Source organism: Lolium perenne, chromosome 2, assembly GCF_019359855.2.
Source record: "Lolium perenne isolate Kyuss_39 chromosome 2, Kyuss_2.0, whole genome shotgun sequence".
Taxonomy (NCBI): Eukaryota; Viridiplantae; Streptophyta; class Magnoliopsida; order Poales; family Poaceae; genus Lolium; species Lolium perenne.
Window position 1 is genome coordinate 265,893,299 of NC_067245.2, and position 26,219 is coordinate 265,919,517.

At 44.3% G+C, this 26,219-nt stretch overlaps 1 protein-coding gene across 1 annotated transcript in view; it reads right to left on the reverse strand.

Moving 5' to 3' along the window:
* LOC127335866 (serine carboxypeptidase-like 19) overlaps positions 1-25,416 on the reverse strand; it is a 41,718-nt gene extending 16,302 nt beyond the window's left edge. The window contains exons 1-6 of the mRNA XM_051362601.1: positions 25,158-25,416; positions 24,873-25,018; positions 24,422-24,498; positions 24,234-24,356; positions 24,014-24,116; positions 23,774-23,811 (exon numbers count right to left, since the gene is read on the reverse strand). Coding sequence (XP_051218561.1) covers positions 23,774-23,811; positions 24,014-24,116; positions 24,234-24,356; positions 24,422-24,498; positions 24,873-25,018; positions 25,158-25,315 — 645 coding nt within the window. The 5' untranslated portion in view covers positions 25,316-25,416. The remainder of the gene's footprint in view (positions 1-23,773; positions 23,812-24,013; positions 24,117-24,233; positions 24,357-24,421; positions 24,499-24,872; positions 25,019-25,157) is intronic.
* Between the last annotated feature and the right edge of the window lie 803 nt (positions 25,417-26,219).

The following is a 26,219-nucleotide window of genomic DNA, read 5'->3' on the forward strand; positions in this document are numbered from 1 at the left end:
GTCAACTCAACGTCACCGCCTTGTACATGATTCAAACTAGTGTGGGGACAAAGGAATTGCATCGTGTCCGGAACTACACCACCGCCAAGGAAGCTTGGGATGGTTTGACCTCGAGTTGCATTGGAAGTGAGAGCACAAGGAGGAACAAGTATAATGCTCTCAAGAATAAAGTCGAAGGGTTCATGAGGCTACCGGATGAAGATCATGAAGACATGTATGGAAGACTTCTCACCGTTGCCGATGCCTTCCGGCTTGTTGGTGCCACCCACATCAATGATTCTTTGATCAAGGAGAAGTACATTGAATGCATGATGCCATTTGTACCCATTGATGTCAAGACTCTTGTGGGAAGGGAATGCTATTCCTCTCTCACCTCTCAACAAGTCGTGCACGAGTTGCAAGCTCTCAAGGTGCTTGAGGAAACCTCTCATGATTCTCGCAATCGTGCTATTGGGATGGCAAAAGGTTCCAACCTTGCCTTGGTGGTCAACTCCGTTGAAGAAGTGGTTCCTCAAGAATCTTATAGAGCATCTTGGAGTATGACCTATCCGGAAGATTTGCAATGCCACTACCATGATCACATGGCCTTCCATGCAAAATCGTTTTGGGTTGATCCCTCCAAGGCCAAGGAAGACAACATCAAGAGGAACAACAAAAATGGGTTCACTAGCTTTGGTCCAAAGACAAGATCATGCTACAATTGTGATGACAAGCGCCACTTCATTGCCGAATGCCCCTATGAGAATAGAGAGCTTCATAATGGGAGGCTCATTCCCAAGGACAAGAGCAAAGACTCAAAGGGCAAATATTCAAGGCCCCTCAACAAGAAGTTCTACAACAACAAGACCAAGAAGGGCAAGAGGCCCTCAAGAGTTGTGCTAGTAACAAGGGAAGAATATTCTACCGATGAAGTTGAAAGTTCTAGTGGCGATGAAGATGAAGAAAGCTCAAAGGAATTAGCCGCCATCGTCACCACCAACACACCCTCTTCATCTCTCTTTGAATCTCCCAATGAGAACCCTCAAATCAAGAATGCACATTGCTTCATGGCAAGGTCCTCCTTGGACACACCTATTGTGCTATCAACTCAAGAAGAGTATACCTCCGGAGATGATGATGTTGATGATGAAGAAGATGCAACCTCTAATGGATTGGTCGCTCTTGCCTCCCTCTCCACCAACGCTTCATCACCAAGTGAATCCCCCAATGAGGTCATTCATGTGGAGGAAGAAAGTTGCCTTATGGCTAAATCCTCCGAGGTATCACCCCCTAACCCCTCTATGCCTAACTTATCTAGTGATCTAGGGGTTGATGATGCTAGTCTAAAAGTGAAACAAGAAATGCTAGAGTTTGATGATTTCATTTTTAACCTACAAGGTAACACTAAGAAGCATGTTTCTAGCCTCATGGTTCGTATAGCTCAACAATGTGATATGCTTGAGAAAAAGGGTCAAATAGAGAGAGAAGACTCTCTTGAAATCCATGCTCTTAAAAATGCTCTTGAGGAAAGTCAAGAAACTATAGCTTCTCTTGAGGAGAGGCTAGAAACTCTTGAAGAGCCTCAAGATAAAATTAACAAGCTCACTAAAGCTAGAGATCTTGCTAGGGCTAAGTCTAAAGTGCTTAAAAAGGAAAAGGCCAAATTTGAGGTTGATCATGAGAAACTTGTGAAAGATCTAGATGAACTAGACAAAGCTCACAAAGCTTTGAAGAGTGAATTCACTCTCTTATCCAAGTCTTATGAGCAACTTCAAATTAGGCTTGCCTCTTATGATGTGCCTAGCTCCTCTACTCCTTCATGTGATCATGCAAATGTTATTGAGGAAAATGCTAGGTTGAAAGATGAACTTGCTAGGACCTCCTCTCCCCAAAGTAAACTTTCTTTGGATGATCTTTTGAGTAAGCAAAGATCAAACAATGGGAAGGAGGGACTTGGTTTTAATTCCAAGGCTAAAAAGGCAAACAAGAAAAAGACCAAGCCCGCACATGAGAAAGCTAATGGTGAACCCCGAAAGGGCAACACCATTAATGATGATGGTGCGGGAATAGATAATCCTCACTATGTTCTCTTTAAAGATTATTATGGTGATGTTTATGCTAAGTATGTTGGTCCATATGATGGTTATGTTGCTTGGTCTATTTGGGTCCCAAAGACCCTTGTTGCTAACAAAAGAGGACCCATTGAAAAATGGGTACCTAAATCCAAGAATTGATCTCATGTAGGACTATGCCGTCGGAGGTTCAAAATGGGTACTTGATAGTGGATGTACAAGTCATATGACCGGCGGCAAGAACCTCGTCAAGGAGTTGAGGCCTAACATAAATGATATCACCGTCTCCTTTGGCGATAATTCTACATCCGAGGTATTGGGTTTTGGCAAGGTTGTGGTTGCACACAACATTACTCTTGTGGATGTCATGCTTGTCAAAACCCTTGGTTACAATTTACTTTCCGTTTCCGCCCTTGGCAAGATGGGTTTCGCCGTCTTTATTGATAATGATATTGTGGTCCTCTTGTGGAGCAAGACTCTAAAAGTCGCATTCGTTGGGTATCGCGAACACAACTTGTATGTGGTGGACTTTTCGGGGACCACCACGTCAAGTGCGATGTGCCTATTCGGAAAGGCGGACGTGGGTTGGTTGTGGCATCGCCGCCTAGCCCATGTCAACATGAGAACTTTGCAAAGTCTTCACAAGGGGAACCATATTGTGGGACTAATGGAAAATGTGTCTTTTGCCAAAGATCGTGTTTGTAGGGCTTGTGTTGAAGGCAAAATGCATGACTCTCCGCATCCAAGCAAGACTATCATCTCTTCCAAGAGGATCTTGGAGCTCCTTCATGTGGATCTCTTTGGTCCCGTTACTCATGCAAGTCTTGGTGCAAAGAAACATTGCTTGGTGATTGTCGATGACTACTCAAGATACACTTGGGTTTACTTTCTCAAGACGAAAGATGAGACTCAACAAGTATTCATTGATTTTGCTACCGAGGTGCAACGCCAACACAACCTCCTCATTATGGCAATAAGAAGTGACAACGGCTCCGAGTTCAAGAACTACACACTCAATGATTTTCTTAGTGATGAGGGGATTCGTCATCAATATTCCGCTGCTTACACCCCTCAACAAAATGGTGTTGCGGAGAGGAAGAACCGGACTCTTATGGACATGGCAAGGTCTATGATGGCGGAGTATAAATCCCGCTATAACTTTTGGGCCGAAGCCATCTCCACCGCTTGTCACTCCTCCAACCGGCTCTATCTCCGCAAGGGCTTGAACAAGACCCCATATGAAATACTCACCGGGAACAAGCCTAATATCTCATACTTCAAGGTGTTCGGGTGTAAGTGTTTCTACAAAATCAAAGGGGTTCGTTTGTCTAAATTTGCTCCTAAAGCTTTGGAGGGTATATTTGTTGGTTACGGTGCCGAATCTCACACTTATAGAATCTTTGATGTATCCTCCGGGATTATCATTGAATCTTGTAGTGTGAAGTTCGAAGAAAATGATGGCTCCCAAGTGGGGCAAGTTGATGTTTGTGCAGGTGATGAAATACCTCAAGATGCCATAGTAAGAATGGGTGTGGGATTTTTCCGCCCCATTGAGGGACACGGTGTGGCGTCTCGGGAAGGACTATGCTCTACCACGGGGGAGCCCTCATCTTCTCAACATCAACAAACCCCATCAAGTGAAGCAAATGATGCACCAACCCAAGAACAAGAACAAAACCCTCCCCCTTGTGTGCAAGATCAAGGACAAGATCAAGGACAAGATCAACCACGGATTCACGATGGATCCGATGAATATCCTTTCAACATTCTACTCTCACCGGATAATGTCCAAGATCAAGCACATGAGGATGAGCAACCTCAAGTACTTGAGGAAGCTCAAGTTGAAGGTCAAGACGGGGACCCAAATGATCAAGTTGATCAAGTGACACCTCCAAGGCCAAGAAGAACCAAGGAGGAGATCGAGGCCCGTCGTTTAGCAAGAAGAGATAGGACCCTTGAAATTCGTGGACACACTCATGACAAGGTCCTTGGTGATGTTCGAGCAAAAGTCTCCACAAGAAGGCAATTGGCTAACTTTAGCAATCATCATGCCTATATCTCCGTAGTGGAACCCAAGAAAGTATTTGAAGCTCTTGAAGATTCGGATTGGGTGGAAGCTATGCATGAGGAACTCAACAACTTCAAGCGCAACAAAGTGTGGACCTTAGTAGAGAAGCCAAAGGAGTGCCGCAATGTTATAGGCACTAAATGGATATTCAAGAACAAGCAAGATGAGTTTGGAAATATTGTGAGGAACAAGGCAAAATTGGTGGCTCAAGGTTTCTCTCAAGTTGAAGGGATTGACTTTGGAGAGACCTATGCTCCCGTGGCTCGTCTTGAGTCCATCCGTATCCTTCTTGCTTATGCATCGCATCATAACTTTAAGCTACAACAAATGGATGTGAAAAGTGCTTTTCTTAATGGTCCTTTGCATGAAGAGGTGTATGTTAAGCAACCCCCGGGGTTCGAGGATCTCAACTTTCCTAACCATGTCTACAAGCTTGATAAAGCACTTTATGGTCTCAAACAAGCTCCTAGAGCTTGGTATGAGCACCTTAAGGAATTGTTGGTAGACCGTGGGTTTGATGTTGGGCTAATCGACCCCACTCTTTTTACTAAGAGGGTCAATGGGGAGCTTTTCATTTGCCAATTATATGTTGATGATATTATATTTGGCTCTACTAACAAAGCTTTCAATGATGAATTCTCAAAGCTTATGACCGATAGGTTTGAGATGTCTATGATGGGAGAGATGAAGTTTTTCCTTGGTTTTGAGATCAAGCAATTGAGAGAAGGAACCTTCATCAATCAAGCAAAATATCTCCAAGACATGCTCAAGAGGTTCAAGATGACCGAGATGAAAGGTGTTGCCACTCCTATGGTTACCAAATGTCATCTTGCACTTGATCCCAATGGTAAAGAGGTGGATCAAAAGGTATATCGCTCCATGATTGGATCCTTGCTTTACCTTTGTGCATCTAGACCGGACATAGTGTTGAGTGTTGGTGTGTGTGCAAGGTATCAAGCTTCTCCTAAGGAGAGCCACATGATAGCTCTCAAGAGAATCTTTCGATATTTGGTTGATACCCCAAGATATGGTATTTGGTACCCCAAAGGCTCAAGTTTTATTCTCAATGGGTACACCGATGCGGATTGGGCGGGAGACAAGGATGATAGGAAATCAACCTCGGGGGCTTGCCAATTTCTTGGTAGGTCCTTGGTGTGTTGGTCATCTAAGAAGCAAAATTGCATATCTCTCTCCACCGCCGAAGCCGAATATGTTGCCGCCGCAAGTGGATGCACTCAATTGTTATGGATGAGGCAAACTTTAAAGGAATACGGTGTCATTTGTGACAAAGTGCCTCTTTTATGTGACAATGAAAGTGCTATCAAGATTGCCTATAATCCGGTGCAACATTCAAGAACGAAGCATATTGAGATCCGGAATCACTTCATTAGGGATCATGTTGCACGTGGTGATATTGAGCTCATCTATGTTCCTACCAAAGATCAACTTGCCGATATATTCACGAAGCCCCTTGATGAAGCAAGGTTCACTTATTTGAGGAATGAGCTAAATATCATCGATTCAAGGAGTATAGCTTGACCATCTTGCAAACACACCTTCGTCTCAAAACTTTATTTGGTTTAGATGTGGGCATGGAAATAGGGGGAGTGCGGTTTAAATTATTGAGCTATCCCTCCCCCCATAATGCCAATATTAATGATTTCATTCTCGTTATATCATATGTTGATATGTGAGCTTAAATGATGAGTATTGGTTTGGACCCTAGATATATCTTCGCGGTGCCATACCATAACACTCATATATGGTGGCCTAGGACACCACACTCTTCTTCGTGAAGAGTTGGAGTTGTTTGGATTTTCATTGGATCTTATTGACATCTCCTTGTTTATGGGAAATCCCTCATTTTTGGCCTTCATTTGATTTATTTGCAAAAATGAGTGATCATGTACCATCTCACAGTTTGGCGTATCTGTCCTAAGCCTATCTCATCTAAGACATATCCTTCACCTTCTCCTAGTGCATCTCATTCATGTCAAAATCCTGTTTGTGGGCACTTTTTCCTGTTCGACCGGAAGTTCCGGTCGTTTCGACCGGTACTTCCGGCCGGCATCCGTTTCGCCTGTTCAGCCTTTCCTGTCCTGCCTGGGTGGCTTCTGAGAGACCGGAAGTTCCGGCTCCAACGAGCGGAACTTCCGGCCTTAAGTGGCCACTATATATAAGGGCCGAACGGGTGAGCAGTTCAATCTTCCCCTCTTTTCCCCTTTCCAAGATCTATTTGGTGGTGCTCCTCCCTTGTGACGGCTGCTGCTCCTCCGGCCGGATCTCCCTCCTCCGGCGCTCCCCGCCGGATCATCTCCGTGGATCGGCATCCTCTCCCTCTTCTCCTCCATGGCCCCCCCCGGTTTGTGCCCTCTCCCTCTCTATGTGTGGGTAGACCTCACTAGATGAACTATAGGGCATACTCTAGGCAAAGCTATGGTAGAAATCCTCTAGATGCCTTTCCTCTACTAGATCGTGCTTAGGATGTCGTGGTAATGCGGGTCTCTTAGCCATTGCCTCAGATCTGGTGAGAAACTACCGCTGTTTTCGAACAGCCGGAAGTTCCGGCCCTTCACGCCGGAACTTCCGCCCAGGGCGGAACTTCCGCCGGTTCTCACCGGAACTTCCGGCCTGGCGAATTTTTCTGCTGTTACCCAATATCCTGTGCATGCTCTGGTGTTTGGCCTCCTTGCTTATGTGTTCTCTTTCATCATTCCTATCATGTTGATTCCGTCATCAGGTAGTTCCAAGAAGAGAGGCAAGGATCATGTGGATGAAGTTGAGGAAGAGCTTGAGCAAACCCGACCATCCAAGCTCACCGCTCGTCAGCAAGCTGCTCAGAGGCACAAGTCACCGGCTGTTCGTGGGAAGAACGTACACATATCCGTGAAGGGCATGCAATACAATGAGTACAAGGAGCTCCGTGACATGAACCCTTACCTCACCCCTCGGAGCAATAGGGTTGGGGATAAGCGGTTCCACAACAAGACCCAAGAGGAGATATTCTATGAGATCTACATACCATTCAAGAAGGGGGTCGCTCCTCAACATGCTATTGACACCGGGAAGATGGCCGCCAACAAGTACTTTGACGAAGCCTATGCCTTGTGTGGAGAGTTTGGGCTCTATCCCATTATGGAGCTCAACAAGGATTATGATGTTGGTTTGATTCAACAATTCTATGCCACCATCCACTTTGAGCAAGATGAAGCAAGAACATTTCGGTGGATGACTCATGAGAAGCTCCTTGAGTCTAACTTGGCAAAGTTTGGTACCGCCCTTGGATATCCTCGCTACCCGGGTGTGAATGCAAATGGTTGGAGGTGCCATGATAGCTCATGGGCTCAAACAAGGGAAGTCTTGGAGAACCTCTACATCCCCGGTTGGGGTATAGCGGGCAAGAGTGCGGATCTCCTCCCTACTTGGGATATTATGCTTAGAGTCTACAGGGAAACCATTGGACCAAAGGGTGGCAACCTTGATGAGATACATCTTTATGAAGTGGATCTAATGGCAAACTCGTTTGCTAAGAAGGGCACCGGTGAGAAGCTTGATGTGATGGACTACATCTATCATGAGATGTGGGCATGTATGTATGAGAAGAAGCTTCCCGCCTTTGCTCCGTACATTATGAAGCTCATTGAGGACACTTGGATGGAGACTTACAATGCTAGACTTGTTCAATCTATTCCACTCAATCTCACAGCCCATGAAGTGAAGACATTGAGGACCAAGCGCCACAACTCTCCTCTTGAAGCTGTTAACCCCATGGATGAGAAGCCACCAAGTTGGGCCTCCAAGCTAGCACGCCGCTTGAGACAGATTTTTTGCCTCACTTCTGCAGTCAACCATCGTCAGTATCAGCAGCATGTTGAAGCCAAGAAGTCAAGGCTCCGTCAGAAGAGCATCATGAGGGCACTTGAGGTGGAAGTGTCTCCTCCCGGATCCGAGGAGAACATCACTCCGGAGGCAGAGTGGGTCTCTCAGCATGGCATGCCTCTCCCACCAGATGGTCTTGAGATCGAGTCTCCTCCGCACACTCCTCCCTACCCCGGCGCTACATCGAACCTCCCTCCCGGCTGGGCTAACGCCGACCCTTGGGACGCGTAGACTCTCTTTTTTCCTTTTTGGTGCTTTGGTGCCAAAGGGGGAGAATGAGACCTTGTTAGGGTGCTCTTCGGTGGGTATTTGCATGGGGGAGTCACAAGCTCGTGTTGGCTTTGGTTTTTATTGCTTGTGATTCTAGTTATCTTTATGGTGTCGAACTATGTCTTAGCTATTTGGTTTGTAAACTCTATCTATGTGCTTGGAACCTTATTTGTGTATGGTAAACTCCGTATGTGAGTCTTCCGTGGTTATCTATGTGTGCATGATCTTATTATACATATGCTTATCACTATGTTGTATTGCTAACCCTTGGAAGACGGGTGCAAGATATAGGGGGAGCTTCTTATGTACCATTGCTCACATCTAGGGGGAGCTCCTCTATATCTCTCACATTGTTGTTTACATTGTCTATTCCTTGCAAATACTTGTGTTGTCATCAAACACCAAAAAGGGGGAGATTGAAAGAACATTTCCCGCCCTTTTGGGTTTTGTGTGTTTGACGTCAACACTATGTATAATTTTATGTGTGTTGATGTAGACAGGTACAAGCCATCAAAAATTATGTTGGATCGGTGTATTGGTTTTGCTGTTCTGAAGTTCTGCATGTTTTCTGGACCTGGCGGAAGTTCCGGCCTAATCTGGCGGAAGTTCCGGCCTGTCATTTTTCAGCAGAAGCTTCTCAGCGCAGTCTGTGCTCAGTTTTCTCTTCAGGGGCGGAAGTTCCGGTGGAGTTGGCCGGAAGTTCCGGCCAGCGGAACTTCCGCCCAACTTCCGGGCAAGTTCCGGAATTCCGAGTTTTCGGCTCTGTATGTTCCAGTAAGGTATTTGCCATTTTCCGGAACTTGGCCGGAACTTGGCCGGAACTTCCGGCCACTGGAAGTTCCGCCCAAGTTCCGCCCGTTCTTTTGCTTTGCAGGATTTTTATGAAGGGCGGAAGTTCCGGTCCGAGCGAGCGGTACTTCCGGTGGAAGCCGGAACTTCCGGCCATCCTGGCCGGAACTTTCGGTGTTAGTGGATTTCGTCCCCAACGGTCAGATCTGAAAGCTCCACCCATATAAATAGCTTTCTCCTCCAAAGGGACAAGTTGCTCAATCATTGCAAGAAAAAATCTGCCAAGCTTCATCACCATTAGAGCCACCTCAAGAACACAAGATTTGCAAGATCTCCTTCCTCCCCCAACCAAAGCTCTTGATCTTTGGAGATTCGAAGGAGAAGACACCGATCTACATCCTCACCGAAGCGTTCTTCATTTCCCCCTCTCTTGTTTGAGGGATCTCATGCTAGTGTTCCTATTTGGTTCCCTAGTTGATTTGTGTTGATATATTGTTGTTGATTGTTGTGTTGTAACAGATTTGGGAGCCTCCAATTAGGTTGTGGATGTGTGCCCCAAGAACCTTGTAAAGGCCCGGTTTCCGCCTCGAGGAAATCCCTTAGTGGATGTGGGCTAGGCCTTCGTGGCGTTGCTCACCGGAGATCTGAGTGAAGCCTTCGTGGCTGTTGGTTTGGCTTTCGTAGCAACCACACTCCTCCAAACGTAGACGTACCTTCTTGCAAAGGAAGGGAACTACGGGAATCATCTCCGTGTCATCGCGTGCTCCACTCTCGGTTACCTCTATCCTATTCTATCTCTATATCTTGCTTAGTTGTTATCCTTGTCATATAGGTAAATTCACTTAGTTGCATATCTAGAGAATTTACCTTTTGTGTCAAGCCTAAATTGAAAAAGAACTAAAAATTGGTTAGCACCTATTCACCCCCCCCCTCTAGGTGCGGCATACGATCCTTTCAGAGGCGCCCCCAGGTGCCCCCCTGCGCCGCCTCTTCGCCTATAAAATCCCTTTCGACCTAAAAACACCGTACCAATTGACGAAACTCCAGAAAGACTCCAGGGGCGCCGCCGCCATCGCGAAACTCCAATTCGGGGGACAGAAGTCTCTGTTCCGGCACCCTGCCGGAAAGGGGAAGTGCCCCCGGAAGCCATCTCCATCGACGCCACCGCCTCCATCATGCTCCGTGAGTAGTTCCCCCATGGACTACGGGTTCTAGCAGTAGCTATGTCGGTATACTCTCCCCCATGTACTTCAATACAATGGTCTCATGATCTGCCTTACATGATTGAGATTCATCTGATGTAATCGGTGTTGTGTTTGTTGGGATCCGATGGATGATACATTATGATTAGTCTATCTATAAAGTTTGTGAAGTTATTGTTGCTGCAATCTTGTTATGCTTAATGCTTGTCACTAGGGCCCGAGTGGCATGATCTTAGATTTAAGCTCTATATGAATTGTTTAGATTGTATCTACAAGTTGTATGCACATGTCACTGTCCGGAACCAAAGGCCCCGAAGTGACAGAAATCGGGACAACCGGAGGGGATGGCGGTGATGTGAGGATCACATGTTTTCACGGAGTGTTAATGCTTTGCTCCGGTACTCTATTAAAAGGAGTACCTTAATATCCAGTAGTTTCCCTTGAGGCCCGGCTGCCACCGGCTGGTAGGACAAAAGATGTTGTGCAAGTTTCTCATTGCGAGCACGTACGACTATAATTGGAAAACATGCCTACATAATTAATGAATTGATGTTCTTTCTTAATGCTTTATCAATCCTGTCAATTGCCCAACTGTAATTTGTTCACCCAACACTTGTCACTTGTTATTGGAGAGTTACCACTAGTGTAGATCGCTGGGAACCCCGGTCCATCTCTCATCATTATATACTCGTTCTACATGTCATTGGAAGTAGTATCAACTATTTTCTGGTGCCATTGCTCTCATATTGCTATTACCGTCATTGTTATCGTTACTACTGCTCTCATATTAATGCTACTTTCACATCACCCCTGTTACTAGTGCTTTTCCAGGTGCAGCTGAATTGACAACTCAGTTGTTAAGGCTTATAAGTATTCTTTACCTCCCCTTGTGTCGAATCAATAAATTTGGGTTATACTACCCTCGAAGACTATCGCGATCCCCTATACTTGTGGGTCATCAAGACTGTTTTCTGGTGCCGTTGCCGGGGAGGCATAGCTCTACTCATAAGTTCACCTGGGGAGTACACTCTACCTCTCTCTCTGTTTTTATTTTGTTTTCTTTTGTTTTGCTTAGTTTACTTTTGTCTAGTTTATTTGTGCTTAGTTTATTTCTGTCTAGTATTATTTTCCTTAGTTTACTTCTGCTTAGTTTATTTTTGTCTTGTTTTATTTTCCTCATATACCCAAAAATCCATAAAAATTTGAAAAACCGAAAAATTAAAAACTGCTATTATGGGAGAACCAACAACCTACTTGGAGCTTATGGAATGTTATAATTGTTATAGAGAATCAAGAACTGGTAAAATAATGAGTGCTATGATAGAAAAATTAAATACAATTGCTAGAATCTTGCTTAGACGCCATGATATAAACTGTTGCTCTCAACAGGATACTAAACATCTTAAATTTCAATGTGGCTTTAGTGAGGAATATTTTATTAAGAGCTATAATCGGAATTGCTATATTCATTATGGGTTCGAAGAGGTAGAACAATTTGTCTTATTTATGGGAGCCTCCGAGATAGAATCCTTCATGGTTGAGAATTATGAAACTTGTGCTATTTGTAAGGACCTTAAAGATTATGTCTCTACTATCCTTAATTCTTGCATAGAATGCTACAGTAGGAATCCTTATATCCTTGATTATAAAGAGAGACACATTAATGCACAAGAATGCACTCACAATTTGCAGGAACTGGCGGAAGAAGAAACTGATGAACCTCAAAGCTCATTGGATGAAAAAGAGGAGGAAATTGATGAACCTGAAAGCTCATTGGATGTAAAAGAAGAGGAGAGCGACGAACAAAAGGAGGAAGAATGGATTAGCTACCCATGCCAACCTTCTAATGAGAGTAACTCTTTATCTCTTACACTATTTGATTGTCCTCCATGCTTACCGAAAGAGGTTGAATGTTATGTTCCTGTGGATTCTCTTGAAATACTACTTATGAGTAAAACTTGTGAAAATAATAATGCTACTGTTATCTATGATAATCCATGCTACTTTGATAAATCTTATGATAATGCTTTGTTTGTGCCTGATGTCGAAATGCATGGTACTAAAGAATTTTGCTTGGCAAATGTTTATGATAAAGCTCTAGATGATGGTCCTATGTTACTTGACAATATTAATTGTGTTACTAATCAAAATGGGATTGGAGAATTCTTGACTTATTCTATGAGTCCCATATCTCTTGAGATTGATCAATCATCATATTATGTTATTGATAAAAGTGAGTTTGAAAGTTTTAATCCCGCTATTCTTGAACTTGATAAAAATTATATGTTTGAGGATCATGAAAAGTATGCTGCATGTGATAGTTATATTGTTGAATTTGTTCATGAAGCTACTGAAAATTATTATGAGAGAGGAAAATATGGTTGTAGAAATTTGCATGGTACTAAAACACCTCTCTATGTGCTTAAAATTTTGAAGTTACACTTGCTCTATCTTCCTATGCTTGTTACTTTGCTTTTAATGAACTTGTTTATTTACAAGATTCCTTTGCATAGGAAGCATGTTAGGCTTAAATGTGTTTTGAATTTGCCTCTTGATGCTCTCTTTTGCTTCAAATACTATTTCTTGCGAGTGCATCATTAAAACTGCTGAGCCCATCTTAATGGCTATAAAGAAAGCAACTTCTTGGGAGATAACCCATGTGTTATTTTGCTACAGTACTTTGTTTTATATTTGTGTCTTGGAAGTTGTTTACTACTGTAGCAACCTCTCCTTATCTTAGTTTTGTGTTTTGTTGTGCCAAGTGAAGCCTCTAATCGAAGGTTGATACTAGATTTGGATTTCTGCGCAGAAACAGATTTCTATCTGTCACGAATCTGGGCTGTTTTCCCTGTAGGTAACTCAGAAAAATATGCCAATTTACGTGCGTGTTCCTCAGATATGTACGCAACTTTCATTAGTTTTGAGTTTTCTGATTTGAGCAACGTAAGTAATTTATTAAAATTCGTCTTTACTGGCTGTTCTGTTTTGGCAGATTCTGTCTCTGTTTTTTGCATTGTCTCTTGTGGACTTTAAGCGAGCTTTTCTAGACATAGAGAGCTGTAGCTAATGTTTTATTGAGTTCTTGCAATGTGCCACTACAGGACCAAGGTGGATTCAAATTTTTTGAGTACTAACCCCTCTAATGAAGTTTATGAGAAGTTTGTTGTGAAGGAAGTTTTCAAGGGTCAAGAGAGGAGGATGATATATGATCAAGAAGAGTGAAAAGTATAAGCTTGGGGATGCCCCCGTGGTTCATCCCTGCATATTTCAAGAAGACTCAAGCGTCTAAGCTTGGGGATGCCCAAGGCATCCCCTTCTTCATCAACTTATCAGGTTCCTCCCCTGAAACTATATTTTTATTCGGTCACATCATATGTGCTTTACTTGGAGCGTCTGTGTGCTTTTATTTTTGTTTGTGTTTGAATAAATTCGGATCCTAGCAATCCTTGTTTGGGAGAGAGACACGCTCCGCTTTTTCATATAAACACTTGTTCTTCGTTTTACTTTTAATGTTCAATGATAAAAGTTGGAAGCTACAATACTTATCTTTATTTGGTTGGAAGCAGAAAATGCCTCATATGTCTTGGATAATTTGATACTTGGCAATTGTTTTGAGCTCTCAAGTAGATCATAAGTTTTTGCATGTAGTTTAAACCTATTAGTGGAGAACTACCGTAAAGCTTGTTAAAATTGGTTTGCATAATTGATCTCTCTTAAGGTCTAGATATTTTCTGGTAAAAGTGTTTGAGCAACAAGGAAGACAGTGTAGAGTATTATAATGCTTGCAATATGTTCTTATGTAAGTTTTGCTGTACCGGTTCATACTTGTGTTTGCTTCAAACAACCTTGCTAGCCTAAGCCTTGTACTGAGAGGGAATACTTCTCATGCATCCAAAATCCTTGAGCCAACCACTATGCCATTTGTGTCCACCATACCTACCTACTATGTGGTATTTCCTGCCATTCCAAAGTAAATTGCTTGAGTGCTACCTTTACACAATTCAAAATTCTTCTCAATTTGTGTTAATGTTTTATAGCTCATGAGGAAGTATGTGGTGTTTTATCTTTCAATCTTGTTGGGCAACTTTCACCAATGGACTAGTGGCTTCATCCGCTTATCCAATAATTTTGCAAAAAGAGCTGGCAATGGGATTCCCAGTCCCAAATTAATTAAACTAAATAGACACTCCTCCATGGTATGTGATTGTTGGACGGCACCCGAAGGATTCGGTTAGCCATGGCTTGTGTAAGCAAAGGTTGGGGGGAGTGTCATCATAATAAAACTAAAATAAAAAGGCACTCCTTCATGGTATGAGATTGTTGGCAGGCACCCGAGGATTCGGTTAGCCATGGTTTGTGAAAGAAAGGTTGGAAGGAGTGCCACACAAAAATAAAAATAAAATGGGAGCCGCTCTTTGAAGGTTTGTCTGGCAAGGGGGTTAGAGTGCCCACTACCATTCGTTGACAACAACAAGCACCTCTCAAAATTTTACCTTTTATGCTCTCTTTATGTTTTCAAAACCAAAGCTCTAGCACAAATATAGCAATCAATGCTTCCCTCTGCGAAGGGCCATTCTTTTACTTTATGTTGAGTCAGTTTACCTACTTCCTTCCACCTTAGAAGCAAACACTTGTGTTAACTGTGCATTGATTCTTACATACTTGCATATTTGCATTCATCATATTACTCTATGTTGACAATATCCATGAAATATACATGTTGAAAGTTGAAAGCAACCGCTGAAACTTAAATCTTCCTTTGTGTTGTTTCGATGCCTTTACTTTGAATTTATTGCTTTATGAGTTAACTCTTGTGCAAGACTTTTGATGCTTGTCTTGAAAGTATTATTCATGAAAAGTTTTGCTATATGTTATCTATTTGTTAGCAACTATAGATCATTGCCCTGAGTCACTTCATTCATTTCATATGCTTTGTAATAGTATGATCAAGGTTATGTAAGTAGCATGTCACTACAGAAATTATTCTTTTTATCGTTTACCTGCTCGGGACGAGCAGGAACTAAGCTTGGGGATGCTGATACGTCCCCGACGTATCCATAATTTCTGTCGTTCCATGCTTGTTTTATGACAATACTTACATGTTTTGCTTGCACTTTATGATGATTTCATGCATTTTCCGGAACTAACCTATTAACGAGATGCCACAGTGCCGGTTCTGTTTACGCTCTTTTTGGTTCCAGAAAGGCTGTTCGGGCAATATTCTCGGAATTGGACGAAATCAATGCCAAACCTCCTATTTTTCCCGGAAGGCTCCAGAACACCGAAGAAGAGTCGGAGAGGGGCCAGAGGGCCACCACACCCTATGGCGGCACGGCCAAGCCTGGGCCCGCGCCGGCCTAGGGTGAGGCGCCCCCAGGTGCCCCCCTGCGCCGCCTCTTCGCCTATAAAATCCCTTTCGACCTAAAAACACCGTACCAATTGACGAAACTCCAGAAAGACTCCAGGGGCGCCGCCGCCATCGCGAAACTCCAATTCGGGGGACAGAAGTCTCTGTTCCGGCACCCTGCCGGAACGGGGAAGTGCCCCCGGAAGCCATCTCCATCGACGCCACCGCCTCCATCATGCTCCGTGAGTAGTTCCCCCATGGACTACGGGTTCTAGCAGTAGCTATGTCGGTATACTCTCCCCCATGTACTTCAATACAATGGTCTCATGAGCTGCCTTACATGATTGAGATTCATCTGATGTAATCGGTGTTGTGTTTGTTGGGATCCGATGGATGATACATTATGATTAGTCTATCTATAAAGTTTGTGAAGTTATTGTTGCTGCAATCTTGTTATGCTTAATGCTTGTCACTAGGGCCCGAGTGGCATGATCTTAGATTTAAGCTCTATATGAATTGCTTAGATTGTATCTACAAGTTGTATGCACATGTCACTGTCCGGAACCAAAGGCCCCGAAGTGACAGAAATCGGGACAACCGGAGGGGATGGCGGTGATATGAGGATCATATGTTTTCACGGAGTATTAATGCTTTGCTCCGGTACTCTATTAAAAGGAGTACCTTAATATCCAGTAGTTTCCCTTGAGGCCCGGCTGCCACCGGCTGGTAGGACAAAAGATGTTGTGCAAGTTTCTCATTGCGAGCACGTACGACTATAATTGGAAAACATGCCTACATAATTAATGAATTGATGTTCTTTCTTAATGCTTTATCAATCCTGTCAATTGCCCAACTGTAATTTGTTCACCCAACACTTGTCACTTGTTATTGGAGAGTTACCACTAGTGTAGATCGCTGGGAACCCCGGTCCATCTCTCATCATTATATACTCGTTCTACATGTCATTGGAAGTAGTATCAACTATTTTCTGGTGCCATTGCTCTCATATTGCTATTATCGCTTTGTGTTACTGTTACTACTGCTCTCATATTACTGCTACTTTCACATCACCCCTGTTACTAGTGCTTTTCCAGGTGCAGCTGAATTGACAACTCAGTTGTTAAGGCTTATAAGTATTCTTTACCTCCCCTTGTGTCGAATCAATAAATTTGGGTTATACTACCCTCGAAGACTATCGCGATCCCCTATACTTGTGGGTCATCACGTTCTAAAATTCATGTGAATCAAATGAGCCTGGAAGGTGGCGGCGGGCCTCACGGCATGAGGGTTGGCCTCTAGTTATTTTTTTTGAACGAGGGCAAAAGCTTTGCCCATTTATTGATTAAGAAGGAGTTTACAAGAAAGTAAAAGGTTCAAATAAAATATTACAATCACTCTCGCGGCATTAATTGACTCAAATTCTTAGCACCGGCTAGAACCCAAAGCTTTGCCTCTTTTGTGATCCTCTCGAAGATGACTTGCAAAGTGGCACGCTTGTTCTTGAAGACCCTATCATTTCTGTCGTTCCAAATCTTCCAAATAATTAGCATGGCAAGCGATGTCATCCCCTTGCGGTTTTGGCCCGAGGATATCAAAGTCCACCACTCCGTGAAGGTTAGACCCGCCCAAGAGTTTGTATGAATAGAATGAATATCAAATCTCTCTTTAGCCTTGTCCCAAAGACGTAAGGAGACACGGCAATGGACAAGAAGATGGTCGACGGATTCAAGACATTGGTTGCAAAGTGGACAAGCTCCACAATTTGGCCAACCCCGCTTGGCCAAACGGTCGGCGGTTCAAATTCTATTTTGGTAGACAAGCCAAATGAATAACTTAATCTTGCGAGGTGCCCACATCTTCCACATTGACTTGTATAAGCTTGAGTAAGTGAGTCCCATGAATTTCAAATTGTAGGCGGACTTGGTGGTGTAATGCCCACTCTCGGTGAGCTTCCATGAGATCTCATCATCAACGTTTTCATTGAGGTTGAAGTTTTGAATGAGAGTCCAAAGCTCAATGAATTGGGCAAGGTGCTCGAAAGTAAAGTCTTCCCCTAGCGCCACTTTATTCACCCAAGCATTGTCATGAAGAGCTTGTGCCACCTTCCAATTTTTTCGCTTTGAAGAGGCGAAAATAAGCGGTGCGACCTCAATAGGCTTTTTCCCCTTATAAGGGTACATTGCCCCTATGTGTGGTTTTGGTAATTAATGACAACCCCTATGGACTAATGTTTTCATTGAGTTTATATAAAGGAATATTCCATAGGTACTACTTGCTCTCCATGTGTTAGATTCAAGTATGGATGCCATGAAGATAAAGATATACCTTGTGTATTGGCATCAAGATCATCAATTTGAAGATACATATGTGATATGATCAAGAATAAGAAATGAAGATGGAGTTCTTATGTCGAACTCAATATTAGCCATGCTCTATCTTATGTGAGTATGAGAAGATACAAGGTTGAGTTGGGCAAGTTCATGATAAGCATCTTTAGTAGATCACATGCTTGAAGCTTGCCGTCCATTTGGTGATAATGGACTTGTGAAGATGTGCATCAGTGGAGCTTTCCCATCATAGTGTATGGGGGAGCATTTGTGAGTCTTCACAAAGCAACAGTGATCAAGTGAGGCATTCCGGCTTGTGTGGAGCTTGAAGTGTTATCATCAAGATCAAGCGGGATGCGCAAGGCAAAGGTATGACCTTGATAGGTTTTCCTTTTACCGGTCTCGAGGTGGTTGATGGGAGACCGGATTATAGTATAGATAGCCGCACTATCAAGAGGGGCTTTCGGTTGGGTAACTTCATCACATCGTCTTAGGGAGCTCAATCCTTTGCATACTTTGCATATCCTTATTGCTTCTTGGTGTTTCTCTGTGTGAGGTTCTTGAGCTTGTTGCTAGCTTTACAACAAGCCCAAGTTCATCGAAAACGGAATCCGCATGCATCTTTTATTGCGTTTTCGAGTTTGGACGTCTTCACCGTTTCTTGACGGTGGGAGACTTCCTCTCTAAAATCATCTAAAAATGTTCTGTGAGGAGTCTCTATTCGTCGTTATCTTTCGAACAAAATTGGTTTCATTCGAATCGGAGTTCGGGAGCATTAGTTATTAAAGAAAAAGGAAAAACGGAAAAGAATAAAAAGGGAAAAGAAAAAAAAGGAGGAGGGGCAGCCGGTCGGCCACCCGGCCTGCCGGACCATGCGCCGGCCCACCCGGCCATGATCGGCCCGGGCGCCTTTGCCATCCGGGCGGCGTCCAGTGGGCTTGGCCACCCCATCCGGCCCAGCGCCGGTCACCGACCGGCCCGCCGGCTGCCACCTCGGCGACCGGCCTCCGGCCGGGCTGGGCCTCACCGCCCGCGGCCCACCCGCGGCCTGCGCCCCCGCTCGCCCCCGCGCGACCAAACTGCCGCCCGGTGCGGCGCGCTATTCCCCCCGGTTGCTCGGCCGGTCCGGCTGAATCCCCTGCTGGGCTCCTCAGTGCCAAATTCGGTTGGCCGGCCTGGCAGCCGGCTGGGCCACTTTTTGGAGCCGTTTTCCTGCGATTTTCACACAGCTTTTTCCCCAACGGTTATTTTTCTCCTTGGACTATAAATAGCCCTTCTTCCACCTTGAGAAAGTTAGTTCTTCCTATTCTCTCTCCTCCATTGTTGCATTTGAAGAACTTGCTCTCTCTCTCTTGTTCCCCTCCATGATTCTTGCTCATTCTTGAGGGATCTAAGAGAGGAGATCTAGATCTACACTTCCACCAATCTATTTCTCCTCTAAGTGAGGGAAACTCTTGGGATCTAGATCTTGGAGTCTTTTGTTGACTTTCTCCATTGTTCTTCCTCTCCAATCTCATCTTAGCATTTGTTGCTTGGGTGGGATTTGAGAGTGAAGGACTCGAACACCTCTAGTGTTCTTGCTTTGCATCATTGCATAGTGTTGAGCTCTCCACCACGATTAGTTCGAGTGAGAGACCGTGAGCTTGTTACTCTTGGAGGGAAACCTCCTAGTTGGCTTGGCGGTTGGTGCTCCGGTGATCTCTTCAAGAAGATTGTGAAGAGGCCCGGGCTTCTCCTTCGTGGATCTTGTGAAGTGGTTGTGGAGCTTGCCATCTCCGGAGCGGAGGAAAAGCTAACCATAAGGAAAGGGCCATTATCCTTCGTGGGTGTGGTTCGGAGAATAGGGTGAGCCTTCGTGGCGCGGGGAATCCTTCGTGGAACCTCCACTCCTCCAAACGTGACGTACCTTCTTGCAAAGAAAGGGAACACGGGAATACATCCTCGTCTCCGCGTGCCTCGGTTATTTCTATACCCGAGCTCTCTTTCCTTGTGATAGCCATCGTGCTTGAAGTACATATATCTTGCTATCACTTGTGCTACATATATCTTGTGCCTATCTTGCTTAGCTCTAGTTGATATTGTTACACTTAGTTGAGCTTAGCATATTTAGGGTTTGTGCTTGTAAACTAAATGATAGTTTAATTCCGCATTATTACAAGACAAATCCGTAAGAGTTTTTAATTGCCTATTCACCCCCCCCCCCCTCTAGGCGACATCTCGATCTTTCACCCCTCAAGCCAAGGAGCAAACCAAAACGGTGTTTTGGACCCATTGCCAACCGTGATTGTGGTGGCAGCGTAGAAGAGCTCCATATCTTGGTCGGAGCATGGGTTACCGGAGCCAATCCAAATTTTGTTGGGGTCTTTCCATTCAAACCAAGGCCACCGGAGACGTAGTGCCGTTGCGAATTTTCCGGTATGGAGGATGCCAAGGCCACCAAACTTCTTTGGTCGACATACAATCTCCCAATTTACTTTACATTTTGCACCCGTAGTGTGTTCTTTAGCCGACCAAAGAAAGGCTCTTTCAATCTTGTTGATGAAGGAGATAGTTTCCACCGGGATGGATAGAGGTGTCAAGTGGTAGATGGCTTGGGAGGCGATGACGGATTTGATCAACGCGGAACGGCCGGCCATATAAATGTACTTCCCATTCCAAGTAGGTAGTTTGCCGGCGCACTTATCTTCAAGGTGTTGGATATCCTTCTTCTTAAGGCATCTAACCGTAAGGGGCAACCCAAGGTATCTCATTGGGAAGGACTCTCTCTTAGCAGGTATGTCAAGGAGGATGTCATCGAGGTTGAGATCTCCACAACGTATTGGAACAACGGAGCTTTTGTGGAAGTTTGTACAAAGACCGGTAACTTTCCCGAAGTCATAGAGGATGTGGGCAAGATTTTGGACATCTTCCTTTAAAGGCGCAACAAAAATAGCCGCATCATCCGCATATAATGATGTGCGGAGGATGTGGCCTCTACCCCGGAGCTTGTGAAGAATGTCGTGGCTAGTCGCTTTCTCCAAAATTTGGGCTAAGGTGTCTATGGCAAGAACAAAAAGTAGTGACGAAAGGGGGTCTCCTTGCCGTAGCCCGCGGCCAAGCCTAAAAGGAGGGCCGGCCACCCCATTAAGAAGTACCCTAGAGGTGGCGGTGTTGAGTAGAGCAACAATCCAATTCCGGAAGCGAGCCGGGAAGCCCCTTTTTGCAAGAAGATCAATAAGGTACACCATCGGATGGAGTCAAAAGTTTTCCGAATGTCAAGCTTGAAAAGTAGGGCCTCTAGTTGTGACTCACACAGCAGAGAGGACAAGTTAGGGTGGCGGCCCTGATATCCATTGAGTTGGCGGCAATATCCTGTGGCGGGGCTTCTGGAAGGCGATGCAGGTGGGCATTCACGGCTATTGCTGTTGGGTCTAGCAGATGTCATTGTGGATGTGGTTAGTTCTGGAGCTCGGTGGCTCTGATCTTTTGTGGATGGAGGCTCCTTATCAACCATGCCAACTGCTTTGATGTCGAGGTTGGATGTGCCATGGTTCTGTGAAGTGAATTGGCTTAGGGCATCTCCATCTCCAGCTGCACGCAGTGGCGGAGGCAGGAATAATTTGAGGTGTGGCGAAATCTAGATCTTACTTTAGTCGATGACAAGATTTATTCCAATTCGAAGTGTAATTTCAATTTCAGAATACCTTTTGTACTGCTCTTCTTCTTCTTCTTCTTCTTCGGCACCATCTCCATACTCGTCATCGCAGCCTCGTCGTCTCGATGGTCGCGATCACATCTCGCCGGACGGTCGTCTCGGCTCTCCGCTTGTAGGCTGTTGTCGTGCCCAACTGCCTCGATCCTCTCCAAACACGATCAAAACTTCACGATTATAGGGGTTTTTGGAATTTCAGAATTAGACAGTTATTGGCCGGATCGTATACTATATGTACTATCGTGGAGACTGAGGTCTACATCGGCACGCTGCCCACGCATAGCCCAAGGAATATTAGCGATCAGGCTTGGACCAGGAGAAGACAACATGCACCCTTTTTTTTTGTACGTGAACACTACATTTCGTAGTACTTGCGCATGATTTTAGGTATGGCGCCCGCCAAACCTAGCCAGATTGCTAGCTCCGCCCCTGGCTGCACGTCACATTTGGAATATAATTTGTGTCTATTTGATCCATTTGCGTGGGACCACGGGCAATTTGTTTTTGCCTTTTTTCTCAACTTGATCGTTTTGTGTCCATTTCGTTTTGTGTCCAATTCTGCCCTAGCGGCAATGCTCTTTTTTTTAACCGCATAGGCACATCGGCAAGGGGAAAAGAGGTAGGCTCATATGGACCATGCATTAATTTGGAGAGGTGAGAAAGAAGACATGTATTAATTGTGGCTCCCATATGGGTCATCCCATGGAAGGCCGAACACAGAGAATCCCGCGGACATGTCTGTGTGGATGCAAACCTGTCCCAAATTTGGTCCAGAAATGCGCCCAAACGGACATGCCGATCATTTTGATCATTTTGGGTCGCTCCAATGGGCTGGGGGCTTTCCCCTTTTTGTCCACGAAGACCAAAATGGACATAAAATATCTGTTTAGTCCAGATATTCAGTTGGGTTCTTCTGTATTCGGTGGTCGGGATTTTCTGGTGCTTCTTGTGTAGCGCGCGGCTTCAACAACGATTATTGCGGGAGTGCAGAGCCATGTGTTAAAAATGAAATCTACATTGGTTGGTGCGGACGATGGCGGCCGATGCAGACATCATTCCCCTACGTGGAGGGGTCGTCGTGGGTTCTCTCAGCTCTTTTCCAACTACCACTTTTGCTACTCCAGGCGAAAGCTCAAGTAATTGGTTCTACCAAAGAGGGTGATGACACTACATCTTTGCAGGTGTCACCTTTTGGGGACATGACCTAGCCAGACGAGATTCTGCAGTGCAGTCGGCACGGTCGTCAAGGGATGATGTCATGGTGGCGGCCTGGGGCGTGACGAGAGAGAAGTCGAGGAAACGACTGCATAAACGTTTTGGTATGGTTTTGGTGTTGTTGGGTGTTGGATCTTGTTACATGGTTAAAAATTCATTGGCTCAGCTGGTGCACGGCCTCGAACATCGCTATCATGGATAGGTTGTCGGCTCCATGCATATGCCTCATGATGCAAATTTTGCTTGTTTAGATGTGTGCATTGTGATTTTTGTTCTCACATAACCTTAACACTGTGACCTTACCTCTTATCTTGTCTACACAACCACACTTGTAAATACTCATAAACACTACGAGGGACCATCGAAATAAACAATTACATCATGAGAGTTGTGTGGAAAGAGTGTATGAAGGTATTGGTCAAAATAATTTGCATAAGATCCATCTTGTGCAATGACTTTGAAGAAAAATAATGTAAATACTCCATATATAAAGACCAGATTAAATAGTTAGAGTAGATCAGAATTGATTGTCGGAATAAAATCACATCATCAATGTGCTTCGGCTTGTGTGACGTATGATGTTGACATATCTTTGTTGAATAAAATATAATAAAAGCCGTATGAATCGGTTGATGCAGAGACATGGGCTTCCCCATTTCGAAAAAAATATGTTTTCGTGTCGAGATAACATGAACCGATATAGTTTTGATGATCTCTTCGCAACTAAGGCAACAATGAGAAAGAAACGTCAATTGGATTAGCAGTTATGATGTTAGAAGTTTTGATACTTTAAACCTAAGGGAATCTTGTTGATGTCATTGCATAATTCATCGCGTGGATGCATGGTAGTAGAGAAAAGGGGGGAACGGCAGCACCGGAAGTTTTGCATGCAGCAAGAACATGGTTGCCTCTATCCATGAATTATGACGGTTACCTTGAGATTAAGGATGGGGCTCCTTCTAGCTTCGATACCTAAAAAGGAGCAAAGATGGATATTGAGTTGAACTAGGTGCATCCAATCAAGTATATGATGAAAATATAAAAGAATCTATTATACAACTGTTCTCTGGGTTTCAAGTGCATGGCAGAATGAAGAACTGCAAATGGACCTGCCCTGTCAGTTTTTTTTTTTTTTTGCATATCGTATATACACATACATAGCGTCTCTACGTACCTTCTGAAATCTTCTGAGCTATAAAAGGTACAATTTTTGCAGCATACGAGTCTCCCCCGATGTAGAGGCGGCTTGCGAGGAACTTGGGATGGTCAATGAACCACTAGACGTTGTCACATGCATAGGGCAAATATAACAAATCAGTAATCAATCGAATTCCCATTTCGAAAAAGAAAATTCAATCGAATTGCAGTAATTAGTCGGTCAGAGTAGCTAGTACCTGGAGGAGTAGTTCATGGAGCTGCAACGAGGTAGATATTTCCCCCACATTGTATCCTTCGGGTTTCCTAGAAAAGGAAAACCCTGCCCCAACCGGTGTATCCACAAATAGGATATTTGCCACCTATAGATGATCATGGTCAACACAGTAGCTACCAAGCAAGTTGTCGTGTGCAGAACAAGACCGACCTTCGTCCATGAGTAAGGATTGATTTCCAGGCTAGGCACAGTGCCATTGTAAGGCTCTGCGACGAATTGGAATGGACCTACAGTTTTAAGAGGAGCCCTTTTTAGAGCAAAAGAGTGGATTTGTAGTGTACGGAATACTTCTGTTTTTATTTACCCTGCCTATTGGGTTTAGTCAAGGTCAAATTTTATGATTAAATAAGTAGAAAGATAGCAACATTCATGACACCAAATTTATATAATATGATCATGCATTTTATAAATATTGATAGACAATTTATATAATATGAAAATACATTTTATAAATGTTGACACTAAATTTATATAATATGAAAATGCATATATTTAATCAAACTTAACATGGAGTACTAAATAAAAACGGAGGGAGTAATTTGGTGTTGGAGAGCAATAATGGCGAGTTAACGCTTGAATGAGGAGGCAAATCAAAATGTACCGATCTCCAAGGCGAGGCCGCTGAGTACCGAGCAGTGGTCGCCGCCGGTGAGCCAGAGAAGGAAAGGGGAATTCTCACCGCCGGCCTCGGACTCCACGAAGTAGTAAAACAGCTCGGCGCCGTTGTCCTCGTCCACCTCCACATACCTTACAATTGAGTAACAGGTTAAATACGATGTAAGGGGGATTAGCTGCACCTCCTACCATACGCAGGGAACGCATTGGTGCGTATATATAAAAACTAACGGGCAAAACTAACCAAAGAAGAAAGTGGAGGAAGGCTTACCCTGTCTCGAGGTGGAAGGGAAGGCGGCCGGGGAACCCAGGGAGGCTGGTCACAATCTTGGAGCTGGATGCGGCGCCGGCGAGGGCGAGCTGCCGCCAGGTGCTGACTCCGACCGAGAAGAAGAGGCAGAGCAGCAAGGCGGGCAGCCACCCCGCCATTCTACGAGATAGCACTAGTCACCTGCTTCCTTGCGCTCTGGTCCCTTTCTTGTTCTCTGTAAGAGGCTGAGACCGAGAGAGATGGACAAGGATGCAAGTCCTTGGAGCTCTGCAACAGTGACACCAGTGAGCATGGTCTTCATTTTTTCGATAAAGGATGCTTTCATTACTTTTATAAGCAATTACATCCAGCCTCTGCATAACCAGGATGTACACAGCCGTTTATTGTTGTCTCAGGTTCGAAAATGATAAAAAGCAAAAACTAGGCGAGATACATATCAGGATGAAACATATAACGCCTAAGCCCGTAGACTATGCTGCCACCCATGTTGGGAAAAAGTATCCCTCGCCGTAGCCTCCAACCGTGTACAGACCTCCGTAAACAGGTATCGGTTCTCCACTTGCTGAAGAGGTAACCACGAACGGAGAATACCTGTACATCTGTAGATGACCTGCAACAAAGAGCAATTTATATCATTAAAAATCTTGTCATTTCTACATAGCCAAAGCGCCCAGATAACTGCTAGCGCCCCCACCCTAAGAAGCAACTTAAACCTTGAATCGACACCATGAAGCCAATTACCAAAGACATTGGCAACACTAGTCGGAGGATACAGGGTAGACGCTACTTGGATGACTGACCATATAGATCTCGCGAACTGGCACTGGAAGAATAAGTGCTTGATTGTTTCGTCCTGATGACAGAAAACACATCGAGTACTCCCATGCCAATTACCCTTAACAAGATTGTCTTTGGTGAGGATTACCCCTCGACGAAGATACCATCCAAAAATTTTAATTTTTAATGGTATCTTCATCTTCCAAATCTTTTTATTATTATCAACTGGTAGATCAGAAATAAGGATCGCGTTGTAGAAAGATTTCACAGAGAAAGCACCATTGG